Below are 13,049 nucleotides of genomic sequence, written 5' to 3' on the forward strand. Positions count from 1 at the left end.
TTACAAAGTTCCATGCCATCCCGCATTATGGGTACATGAAACTCAAGATGCCGAGTCCTAATGGTGTAATCACCGTAGCAAGTAACCCTGACAGAGCACTTAGAGCCAAAAAAAAGGCGTCGCTCACCCTCAAATCATTGATCGAGGCCCTCACGGCTGAGGAGTTAACAGCACTTCGTGCTACGATCGACGGAGATGACGCCATCCTTGATAAAAGATCTAAATGTACTTCGTTCAAGCCAGCTGATGAAATCATCAAGTTTCAGGGGCACCCAACAGACCTGAATAAAACGGCATCCATAGGTGCACAGCTGGACCCAGAAGTTGACGAAGCTCTGCGCAATTTTCTTCGGGAAAATTGGGATATTTTTGCCTGGTATCCCTCGGACATGCCAGGAATCCCACGAAATCTAGCCGAGCATAGCCTGAATATAATTAAAGGCTCTAAACCTATCAAACAGGCGCTCCGCGGATTTTTTGAGCCTAAGCATCAAGCTATGGGCGAGGAACTGGCCAAGTTACTTGAAGCCAGATTCATCCGAGATATTAAACACCCCGATTGGCTGGCTAACCTGGTCATGGTACCCAAGAAGGATAAATCATGGCGCCTTTCTGTCAACTTTAAGGACGTTAACAAAGCATGCCCAAAAGATCCTTTCCCCTTGCCGCGTATCGACCAGATTGTAGATGCCACAGCAGGACATGACTCATTGTGTTTTCTGGACGCCTATTCGGGATATCATCAGATAAAAATGAAGGAGTCAGATCAAGCAGCTACAACCTTCATAACTCCCTATGGGCTGTTGTGTTTTAACACGATGCCCTTTGGATTAAAAAATGCAGGTGCAACATACCAGCGCATGATTCAGACATGCCTGAAGAAGCAAATTGGAAAAATTGTGGAAGCATATGTAGATGACGTGGTTGTAAAAACCAAAAATGTCAGCCAGCTAGTCGACGATCTCCGTGAAACATTCACTAACCTCCGAGCATATCACATAAAGCTCAATCCGGAGAAGTGTGTCTTCGGGGTACCAGCGGGCAAGCTGCTCGGATTTATTGTTTTCCATCGAGGAATAGAGGCTAATCCCACTAAAATCAGAGCCCTGGCCCAGTTGGAGGTGCCCACCGAACTTAAGCATGTCCAAAAACTGGCAGGCTGTGTGGCCGCACTGAGTCGATTCATCTCTCACCTCGGAGAAAAGGCCTTACCCCTCTACAGATTGTTAAAACAGACTAAGAATTTCAAATGGACTAGCGAAGCTGGAGCCGCTTTGGAGGAAATCAAAACACTCCTTGCTACTAATCATATACTGGCAGCACCTGGGGTAAGTGAGCCGATGCTATTATACATCTCGGCCACAAACCAAGTCGTCAGCGCAGTTCTCGTTGTCGAACACAACATCGAAGGACACAAGCTCTAGGTTCAAAGGCATGTCTACTACGTTTCCGAAGTACTTACTGAAGGAAATATGCCCTAGAGGCAATAATAAAGTTATTATTTATTTCCTTATTTCATGATAAATGTTTATTATTCATGCTAGAATTGTATTATCCGGAAACATAATACTTGTGTGAATACATAGACAAACCAAACGTCACTAGTATGCCTCTACTTGACTAGCTCGTTAATCAAAGATGGTTATGTTTCCTAACCATAGACATGTGATGTCATTTGATTAACGAGATCACATTATTAGGAGAATGATGTGATTGACATGACCCATTCCATTAGCTTAGCACCCGATCGTTTAGTATGTTGCTATTGCTTTCTTCATGACTTATACATGTTCCTATGACTAGATTATGCAACTCCCGTTTGCCGGAGGAACACTTTTTGTGCTACCAAACGTCACAACGTAATTGGGTGATTATAAAGGAGCTCTACAGGTGTCTCCAAAGGTAAATTTTGGGTTGGCGTATTTCGAGATTAGGATTTGTCACTCCGATTGTCAGAGAGGTATCTCTGGGCCCTCTCGGTAATGCACATCACATAAGCCTTGCAAGCATTGCAACTAATGAGTTAGTTGCGAGATGATGTATTACGAAACGAGTAAAGAGACTTGCCGGTAACGAGATTGAACTAGGTATTGAGATACCGATGATCGAATCTCGGGCAAGTAACATACCGATGACAAAGGGAACAACGTATGTTGTTATGCGGTCTGACCGATAAAGATCTTCGTAGAATATGTGGGAGCCAATATGAGCATCCAGGTTCCGCTATTGGTTATTGACCGGAGACGTGTCTCGGTCATGTCTACATTGTTCTCGAACCCGTAGGGTCCGCACGCTTAAGGTTTCGATGACAGTTATATTATGAGTTTATGCATTTTGATGTACCGAAGTTTGTTCGGAGTCCCGGATGTGATCACGGATATGACGAGGAGTCTCGAAATGGTCGAGACATAAAGATTGATATATTGGAAGCCTAAATTTGGATATCGGAAGTGTTCCGGGTGAAATCGGGATTTTACCGGAGTACCGGGAGGTTACCGGAACCCCCCGGGAGGTATATGGGCCTTAGTGGGCTTTAGTGGAAGAGAGGAGAGGTGGCCAGGGCTGGGCCACGCGCCCCTCCCCCCCCCCCCCTTAGTCCAAATAGGACAAGGAGAGGGGGGCGGCGCCCCCCTTCCTTCTCTCTCTCCTCTTTCCCACTCCCGAATCCTATTCCAACTAGGAAAGGGGGGAATCCTACTCCCGGTGGGAGTAGGACTCCTCCTGGCGCGCCCTCCTCCTGGCCAGCCGCACCCCCCTTTGAACCTTTATATACAGGGGCAGGGGGCACCACTAGAGACACAAGTTGATCCACGTGATCATATTCTTAGCCGTGTGCGGTGCCCCCTTCCACCATAATCCTCGATAATATTGTAGCGGTGCTTAGGCGAAGCCCTGCGACGGTAGAGCATCAAGATCGTCACCACGCCGTCGTGCTGACGGAACTCTTCCCCGACACTTTGCTGGATCGGAGTCCGGGGATCGTCATCGAGCTGAACGTGTGCTAGAACTCGGAGGTGTCATAGTTTCGGTGCTTGATCGGTAGGGCCGTGAAGACGTACGACTACATCAACCACGTTGTGCTAACGCTTCCGCTGTCGGTCTACCAGGGTACGTAGATCACACTCTTCCCTCTCGTTGCGATTCATCACCATGATCTTGCGTGTGCGTAGGAAAAATTTTGAAATTACTACGTTCCCCAACACTTACCCCGTGTAAAACTAGGTATCTGCACTACCAAAAGATAGCTTATGCAGTCTTTATGGCATCTCGGAAACTTTGGCATTATTTTCAAGAATTGACAATTACGGTGGCATCCGAAGTACCCCTCAATGATATAATCAATAATAGGGATGCTACATGGCGAGTTGCCAAGTGGGAAATTGAGCTCCTGCCTTTCAAAATCATATACCAACCACGCCGAGCTATTAAAACTCAGGTGTTGGCGGATTTTGTGGCAGAATGGACGGAAGCCAAGCTCCCTAGAGAGCACAATACATACTTACATTGCACAATGTACTTTGATGGCTCCAAAATTCTCGCCAGATTAAGGGCTGGTGTGCTTCTCTCATCACCAACCGGCGACAACATTCGGTACGTACTACAAATTATGTACACCGATTCTAACACATCCAAATACGAGGCTTTGCTGCATGGGCTTCGGATAGCAGTCTCAATGGGATAACGGTGTCTTGAGGTCCGAGGAGATTCTAACCTAGCCATCTCCCAAGTTAATGGCGAATTCGACGCAAAGGATCTGAAGATGACAGCATACTGAAAATGTCGTCCTAACTATATCAGCCCATTTTGAGGGGTTAGAATTCCACCACATCCCAAGGGATAACAATCAAGCTGCAAATGTCCTTGCCAGAATGGGTGCTAAGCACGACCCAGTCCCCGAAAATACTTTCCTAGAACGGCTCTTTAAGCCATCTGTGGTCTGGCAAGAAGGGGATATGGATTCCAAATCAGAAGATTCCGGAAAGGTCACCTCTCCGGCCATTGAACAAGACAATAGGATAATTGGAGGCTCGGCTTTCGAGGAAACATCCTCGGCTCACGAGATCATGACAGTTATCGTGCCGTGGACCGAACCCCTCCTTGCATATCTACTCCACAAAGAGCTGCCCGAGGACCAAACTGAAGCATGATGGATCATTCGAAGATCCAAGGCTTATAAGGTCCATGAAGGCGAACTCTACAAAAAGAGCATCACAGGCGCATCCTCCAACAATGCATTTCCGAGGAGGAAGGAAGACAACGCCTTGCTGAGATCCACTTCGGCATGGGCGGCCATCATGCCACAGCTCGGGCCTTGGTAAGCAAGGCCTTTCGAGCCGAGTTTTATTGGCTAACGGTCAAAGCAGATGCGAAAACACTAGTCCAACAATGTATTGGATGTCAGGTTTTTGCTAACCGAAGTCACATGCCCCCCATAGCTCTTCGGACTATTCCGATCGCTTGGCCTTTTGTGGTCTGGGGGCTTGACATGGTCGGACCACTTCGAGGAGGATCTAAGAAAAAGAAGTATCTACTCATCATGGTAGATAAATTCACAAAGTGGATCGGGGCAAAACCAGTGACCTCGGCCAAAGTGGGGCCGGTGATCAATTTCATCTCCGGAGTAGTTCACCATTACGGTGTCTCCCACAGTATAATAACGAACAATGGATCCAACCTCACGGCCAAGGAAGTAAAGGCATGGTGTGCAAAAATGGGCATTAAGCTTGATTATGCCTCGGTCTATCATCCCCAATCTAACGTACAGGTCGAACAAGCAAATGGACTAATTCTAAGTGGCATCAAGCCACGGCTGGTTCGCTCCTTAAAGGAGGCGGACTGTCAATAGGTAGAGGAACTTGATTCCGTACTGTGGGGTTTGTGCACCACGCCCAATCGATCCACGGGCTACACGCCATTCTTTATGGTCTATGGAGCCGAGGCTGTCCTCCCATGCGATCTCATTCATGATGCACCTCGAGTACGCATGTATGAAGAACGGGAGGCCGAGCTTGACAGATAGGACGTCTTGGACACCCTTGAAGAGGAGCGTGATATAACTTGGGCACTATCAAAGCAGGGAGGTCTGGGCAAAGATATTTAATGTACGAGACCTGGTTTTGCGGCACTATCCAGAGAAGCAGAAGCATAAACTGCCAGTTAAATGGGAAGGACCGTTTATAATCGAACAGGTACTCACCGAAGGTGCCTATTTTGAATATTTATGAAACTATTCCACAAATATATTCTCATCACTCCCGTCCTACTAACACTCACCAGATCATGATTGCCTTAAGCTTATGACCCCGTAGGTTCGGTAACTCATAGACATGAGCGAAACCGTTCGTTCAATGACCGGCAGCGGAACTGTGGATGTCCATATCGATCCCTGTGAGCACACGAATGATATTCGAGTGAACCTATGGTTATCAAGTGATGTTCCTTTTGCTTTGCGATACTTCACAAAACCCGGGATGCACCAATATCCTCCTGAGTCATCACATGCTCACTATACAGTTATCCTCGTTACCGGTTTTGTTCTTCTTTCTCGTTGTCATGTTCCGGCATCCCCATGACGAAGTCACCTGTGTCTGGCCAGACGATGATGGATGCCGTCACACCGAGAGGGCCCTAAGAATATCTCTCCATCGTCAGAGGAGCAAATCCCACTATCGAGCTATCTAGTCCCTTGTCAAACTTTCCGATGAGCCTGTAGAGGAGGCGGCAAGGTTGGGGCAGAAGCCGTTGGCGGCAGCGGCAGCTGGGGGAGACGAGACGAATTCTGGGTTTTCTGGGGGAGAGCATGTGGGGAGATTTTTTTCATGGGACATGCCACAGAGGCCCAATCGCGCAGGTCACGCTTTTCCCCCGTCTCCCAATCGCTTCGCTTGAACGATTTTTTTGAACACAGTACAGACGCAAGCGCTCATACATACGCGCATACACCCACCCCTATGAACACACACATGCACACCCTACCCCTATCAGCACCTTCGAGAGACTAAGCCAGCATATCATCTTGAGATTTACGAAGTCACCGTAGGCGCCTCGTCGTCGACGGGAACGTCCCCTCCCACTGAAAGCGCATCGCCGGAAATCCTGAAATAAATCTAGGAATAATGCGAGCACCAGGACTTGAACCCTGGTGGGCTGGGGATACCACTGTCCCTCTAACCATCCAACCACAGGTTGGTTCGCAAGTGATTTTATTTTTGTATTGTAGTGTTGCGGACGTGGACACTGAGGGAGTCCTGGATTAAGGGGTCCTCGGGCATCCGGCCAATATGACGTGGGCAGGACTGATGGGCTATGAAGATACAAGACCGAAGACTCTCTCCCGTGTCCGGATGGGACTCTCCTTTGCGTGGATGGCAAGCTTGGCGTTCAGATATGAAGATTCCTTTCTCTGTAACCGACTTTGTATAACCCTAGCCCCCTCCGGTGTCTATATAAACCGGAGGGTTTAGTCCATAGAGGCAATCATAATCATACAAGCTAGAATTTTAGGGTTTTAGCCATTACGATCTCGTGGTAGAACAACTCTTGTAATACTCATATTCATCAAGATCAATCAAGCAGGACGTAGGGTATTACCTCCACAGAGAGGGCCCGAACCTGGGTAAACATCGTGTCCCCCGTCTCCTGTTACCATCGACCTTAGACGCACAGTTCGGGACCCCCTACCCGAGATCCGCCGGTTTTGATTCCCTGACGTGCACTTCAAGTCCCCTGGATTGCTTCCGTTCCAAAAATAACTTTCCCGAAGGTTTCATTCCGTTTGGACTCCGTTTGATATTCCTTTTCTGCGAAACACTGAAACAAGGGGAAAAACAGAAACTGGCACTGGGCTCTGGGTTAATAGGTTAGTCCCAAAAATAATATAAAAGTGTTTAATAAAGCCCAATAATGTCCAAAACAGAATATATAATAGCATGGAACAATCAAAAATTATAGATACGTTGGAGACGTATCAGGGTGCTGAAGCCGACGACTGGCAAACTTTCAGATTATACAAAGAACGGCCGCACAGGAGGAACCACAACTTTCAGACAAAAGTATAAAAAATATGGCCTTAATATATCACAATATTGTTTTTAAAAATTCGGTATATTCACTCAAACATTATATCTTTCGAGCACTGATCCTCTATCAAGCGGGCACCCTCTAGGACATCCTCAAAATAATGCTCTGGCGGGTGATGGTCCTGGCCCTCGGGTGGACTCTTCGCTGCAATATCGGTGGCCTTCATCTTCTCCCAGTACATCTTGACGCGAGCGGGCCATCCGTGCACCCTCAATGCACGTTGACCGCTTAACAGCGTCGATACGCGGCACCGCATTAACAAGTCACTGCACCAAACTAAAATAACTATTCGGAATTGGCTCAGTCGGCCACAGCAGGACCACGACGTCCTTCATGGAAGATCCGGACATCTTGTGGAGCTCGGCCCACTGGGCCATCTGTTCGTTCAGCAACAGCGGACACTTTGGCATGCTGAATCGCGACCAGAAAAAGCTTCTCCGTTGCACGTCCTTCTTGCGCTTGGAAAAACTGCGCCGCATCGGAGACACTCTTCGGCAAGTCCAAGAATGCGTCTGGAGAACTCCACATTTGATTAAGGGGGGCATACTTCGGATTGCCGAATTTAGTCTGTAATAAGAAAGGCTTACCGGCCGCTATTTCCCCAGCTTGCCGGATCTCTTCCCGAGCCGCTCTAGACTCGGACCGTGCTTCTCTCGCCTCTTGTGAGGCCTTGCCGAGATTGACTGTTTTGGATTTGTTGTCCTTCTCGAGGAATTCGCATCGAACATTGGCATCCTTTAGCTCGCGCGCCATGGTAGATATTCTCTCCTCGCACTGGCGTCGAGCAGCCTGTTCGGCCTTTAACTCAGCAGCTGCCTTCTTGGCAGCCGCCTCACTCATCCTGGCTGGCTCCTTGGCCCGGGCAAGCTCAGCCCGAAGGGCCTCAACTGCGGCAGCACTATCTGCAGTTATGCATATCTCAGTATACAATTTTCAACGGCATGCTTATATTATCATACTTACATATACTGACTACCCCAAAACATACCTTGCGCCTCGTCGAGCCGCCTGTTAATAAGTGTGATGTCGTCATCCGCCACATCAAGTTTCTACTTCAGCCTTGCAACCTCTGTAGCTTGGGCAGTCGTCATGGATGTAACAGCCTGTGTTCCAATTCACCAGATTATTTCCTGGTAATATCTTTTTTATCCTCTGATCGCCTCCCTTCGGACGCCAACCAGAGTCTCAGGGGCTACTATCTATACACAGGTGCATTTTGCACGTAGAAGTGCAATTGAAGATATTACATTGCATACCTCGAAGCCTCTTAGCAGGCTCATGAAGGCTTCATTCAATCCGCTTCTCGCGAACAGAATCCTCTCAACTACCGTACCCATTAAGGTACGATGTTCCTCTGAAACGGACGCATGTTGCAGCATGCCCGTCATTGTATTCGGCGCCCCCGGATCCCTGGGAGCGGCCGCAGGAGTACGGACTCCCTTCGAAGGGATATGTTTACCCGACTCTAGAGTCGTCCCCGGCTGTAAACCGGATAGTCGGGGCCCTTTATTGTTGGTCCCCATAGGGTTCGCACGCCCCGGACTCTGGATGGCCGAAGTATCGCCTTCGGGCATAGTCTTCATTGTCCCTCGCACCGCTTGTTGATCGGCAGAGATCCTCCGGGACGACACCTCAGAGTCGTCTGCCCTGTTGGGCGAGAAGGTCTGTGGAGGCGTCTCGCTTTCCATCATCTTCGGAAGAAGATCCCCCGAGGAGGAGGACTGTTGAGGAAGACTACGTACCGGAGTGCAAACATATATTTTAAATGTTACCCTGGTAACCAGAAAGCAATGGGATATGTTTCGGATGCCCCTGTTCACTTACGATTCGGCTAAGGCTTGTCCTTACGGGGGAACTGCGCGACAACGTCGTCTTCTGAACCTGAACCACCTGACAGGGACATCTTCCCTCGCTTAGGAGCCTTTGCTTCCAAATCTTCGGAGGCGGCCCTTTTCTTCCCATCGGGAGAGGGGATGTCAGTTTCCCCTTCTCTTTTGTCTTCGGAAGAGGGAGTTCCAATCTCCTCAGACATAGGGTCTGGTGTACCTTTGGAATGGAGGCCACCTTTGGCCTTCTTGCTCTCCTCTTTGTCCCCCTTCGCCGACACTTGGTATGGTGCCGGAGCCAGCATCCTTGTTAACACAGGATCTGTTGAGTCTTCGGGAAGAGGGGCCGAACACCTAATTCTTTCCGCCTTCTTGATCCAGCCCTGGTCGAAGATGTTTTTATCAGTATATTGTTGTGAGACATTTAACTAACTTGTGTTCGGGAGTCGAGGGCTTACCGAGGTATCTGGATGGTTGCAGTCAAGGCCGATGTCCTCGGTAGTATCCGGCCACTGTTTTCGTGTCCCGAAGAATAATTTCCGCATTCCTTTGTGCGTCGTGCCAAAGAAGTGCTGAAGAGTCTGTGGTCCTTCAGGATTGAACTCCCACATGCGGAGGGGCCGTCGCTGGCACGGCAGGACCCGGCGGACTAGCATTACCTGGATTACGTTGATGAGACCGGTGTCCTTTTCGAGGAGTCCCCGGATGCGGCTTTGTAGCGTCTGCACTTCGTCCCTTGATCCCCAGTCCAACCCCTTATTAATCCATGATACGAGCCGTAATGGAGGGCCAGACCGGAACGCAGGTGTAGCTGCCCACTTGGTACCACGGGGTTCAGTGATGTAAAACCACTCCCACTGCCATAGGTTGGAGGTTTCCGTGAAAGAGCCTTTTGGCCAAGGTGTATTGGTGAGTTTGCTCACCGTAGCACCGCAGCACTCCGCTTGCTTCCCATCGACTACCTTCGGTTTCATATTAAAGGTCTCGAGCCATAAGCCAAAGTGTGGGGGAATGCGGAGAAAGGCCTTGCACATGACGATGAACGTCGAGATGTGAAGAAAGGAGTCCGGAGCTAGATCATGAAAATCTAGCCCGTAATAGAACATGAGTCCACGAACAAAGGGATGGAGAGCGAACCCTAGCCCTCGGGGGAAGTGGGAAATGAATACGACCCTCTCGCCGGATCTGGGAGTAGGAATGACCTGCTCTTGAGCAGGGAGCTTGTGGTGGATTTCCGCGGTCAGGTACTTTGCCGCCCGAAGCTTCACGATATCATCCTCTGTGACGAAGGAGGCCACCCACCAACCTTGAGGGTTGGGTTCGGACATGACTAGGAGGCTCGGAACAAATAAATTAAACCTTGGGTGCTAGAACTCGAGGAAAGGGAAGGCGTGGAGGAGAAAGACGGGTCTGTGCCCCTTTATAAAGGCGATGAATATCAAAACGCCTCCTCCAAGGTCTCAAAACCTGCCTATTCCCAAGGAATCACACCAACGGGATGGTTGGGTTACCCACGCCCGTATTGATGAGAATCTCATAATAAGGGGACACGATCTCTGCTTCGACAAGACATTCCAATAAAACCGCTTCTCGAAACATGGAGCGGGAGGCCGAAAAATGGTTCGAAATAATAACCGGGCAGCGACGTGATGCCATGCTACAAAAAGTTGTCAGTGGATTGGACTCGTGAAATATTATGCTCTCTGCGGTTGTGTGTGGTACTTGTTTTGCAGAGCCGGACACATTTTCTGTGCTCGAAGTCCATTTTGGAGTATTCGGAAGAGGAACCCGCCTTGCAATGCCGAAGACAATCTGCGCGCCGGACACATCGTCATTGAAGCCTGGTTCAGGGGCTACTGAGGGAGTCCTGGATTAAGGGGTCCTCGGGCATCCGGCCCATATGACGTGGGCCGAACTGATGAGCTATGAAGATACAAGACCGAAGACTCTCTCCCGTGTCCGGATAGGACTCTCCTTTGTGTGGATGGAAGCTTGGCGTTCGGATATAAAGATTCCTTTCTCTGTAGCCGACTTTGTATAACCCTATCCCCCTTCGGTGTCTATATAAACCGAGGGGTTTAGTCCGTAAAGGCAATCATAATCATACATGCTAGAATTTTAGGGTTTTAGCCATTACGATCTCATGATAGATCAACTCTTGTGATACTCATATTCATCAAGATCAATCAAGCAGGACGTACGGTATTATCTCTAGAGAGGACCCGAACCTAGGTAAACATCGTGTCCCCCATCTCGTGTTACCATCGACCTTAGACGCATAGTTCGGGACCCCCTACCCCAGATCCGCCGGTTTTGACACCGACAGACACCGCGAGAGATCGTCCCTTCCACGTATGTTAATGTGTTTGACTAAATCGAGATCGCGCCTTGGCGCGAGGGTGCCAGTCCTAACGTGTTTGTCATGCAGGTAATGGTAAATCAGTAGTAATCCAGGTTTAGCATGTGCATTCATACAGGATAACAATACATTGAAGAAGAAACATTTAATTGTGATAGAAGCGACACATAATGGTGCTCAATATCGGCATGAGACTATAAGACTGAATACTATAATTGTGAGACATAATGGTGCTCAATATCGGCATGAGACTATAAGACTGAATACTATAATTGTGAGGGAAACTTAGCATTATGATAGAAGGACACATAATGGTGCTCAATATCATTGCCGAGTCCTACCGTTTGTGTTGTATACTATAATTGCGAGGGAAACTTAGCATGTTTAGTAATTAATATGTCTATGGCAGTAGAAGTATTTAGTCTGTTCAAAAACAAAATGACATAACGTTCAACACCAAGGAGTAATATCATACGATGACAAAATCCAACCAGGTTACAAAGTTCAGTACTAAAAGCAGGGGCATAATATAGCTTAAGTAACTATAATGGTAGTGAGATCAATATTGAGAAAGCTACCCAATTAGCAAACCAAATGCCAACACAAAATGCTTTAAGTACGTTATTTTTAGACAAAGCAATCAAGGTTAAAGAGCGCATCCAGCAGTTTTGATGCTACATAATTTTCAGAGCAAGGCATTCCTACAAAAGGCGAATGGTCAAACAGAAGACCATTGAAACATCTTGGTAGATAGTTGGGTAGTCATTAGCGTCGAAGCAAGTGGTTGACTGATCATCATTGGCGAATCACCTGTGTAAGAAAGGCATCGTTGATCATCGATGACCACACACGAAAATGTTGTTTGACAACCTTAATGGACCATGAGGTTCTTAAGTAAATCTCAAACCAAATGTGTAACATTGCCATATAAAACTATGAGATACTTATATCTGATTTACGACAGAAAAGGGAGAAAAGTATCAACAGATGATTTTGTAATAGAAAAGAAAATGAAAAAAAAAGAACTGATTTTGAACCTGCCGGCCCAATAACTTTGTTGTCCAACATTTTAAAATCCCCTAGCTATGTAGAATGAAGCATAATCCACACTTCACTCTGCATATTTTGCGAATCAGGGATTGTAGATGCTTAAGGAGATGCTACGTTAGGAATTAGCAAAATAACATATGCTACATCCAGATTCTTTAGGGAGGGAGAGAGGGGTGGAGAGAGAGATGGACCTGGAGGTTTAGCAGGCGGGCAGGAGGACCTGGTGAGCTCGACGCTGCCCCGCTGCTCTCACGTCGAGCTCGCAGCCGCGTCCGCATCAACCCGACCACCGACACCTTTGCATCACAAATAGCTAATCGCCTAATGTTGTTGTACTCCTACCTGTGAATCACCATAAAATTTATTAACATAGTCACAGAAGCATCACTGCAAGATACCACTAAGATCAAAGTAGCACATTACCAGCATCCCCAAACAACAGAACCCAACACTGTCACTCATATCTATAGGCCAGCAATCAAAATGCAGTAGATCCCAGACACTTCCCATCCACATGCTGTAACCTCTCTAGCACACCGAGGTTCAGTTAACACAGAAGCACTAACAGAGCAGATGTAAACCCAAGCGGCGGACTCACGTTGCGCTGGTGGTGTTGTAGAGGCGAATGGAGTCGTCCTCGGTGACGAGGAGATCCTCCTTGCGATGGAACTCGAGGCAGCTTATCTTCCCAGACTGCCAACCGATTCGCCACGACAGATTAGCGTGGGCAGTAG

At 48.1% G+C, this 13,049-nt stretch overlaps 1 protein-coding gene across 2 annotated transcripts in view; it reads right to left on the reverse strand.

Annotated features, from left to right (window-relative positions):
• Positions 1-11,714: 11,714 nt before the first annotated feature.
• LOC119354908 overlaps positions 11,715-13,049 on the reverse strand; it is an 8,057-nt gene continuing 6,722 nt past the window's right edge. Inside the window, exons 2-5 of one of the 2 annotated variants that reach the window (XM_037621672.1) lie at positions 12,914-13,008; positions 12,739-12,832; positions 12,507-12,657; positions 11,715-12,075 (exon numbers count right to left, since the gene is read on the reverse strand). In XM_037621672.1, coding sequence (XP_037477569.1) covers positions 12,637-12,657; positions 12,739-12,832; positions 12,914-13,008 — 210 coding nt within the window. In that variant the 3' untranslated portion in view covers positions 11,715-12,075; positions 12,507-12,636. The remainder of the gene's footprint in view (positions 12,076-12,506; positions 12,658-12,738; positions 12,833-12,913; positions 13,009-13,049) is intronic. The other variant, XR_005171329.1, reaches the window with a different exon arrangement.

Source organism: Triticum dicoccoides, chromosome 2A (genome assembly GCF_002162155.2).
Source record: "Triticum dicoccoides isolate Atlit2015 ecotype Zavitan chromosome 2A, WEW_v2.0, whole genome shotgun sequence".
Taxonomy (NCBI): Eukaryota; Viridiplantae; Streptophyta; class Magnoliopsida; order Poales; family Poaceae; genus Triticum; species Triticum dicoccoides.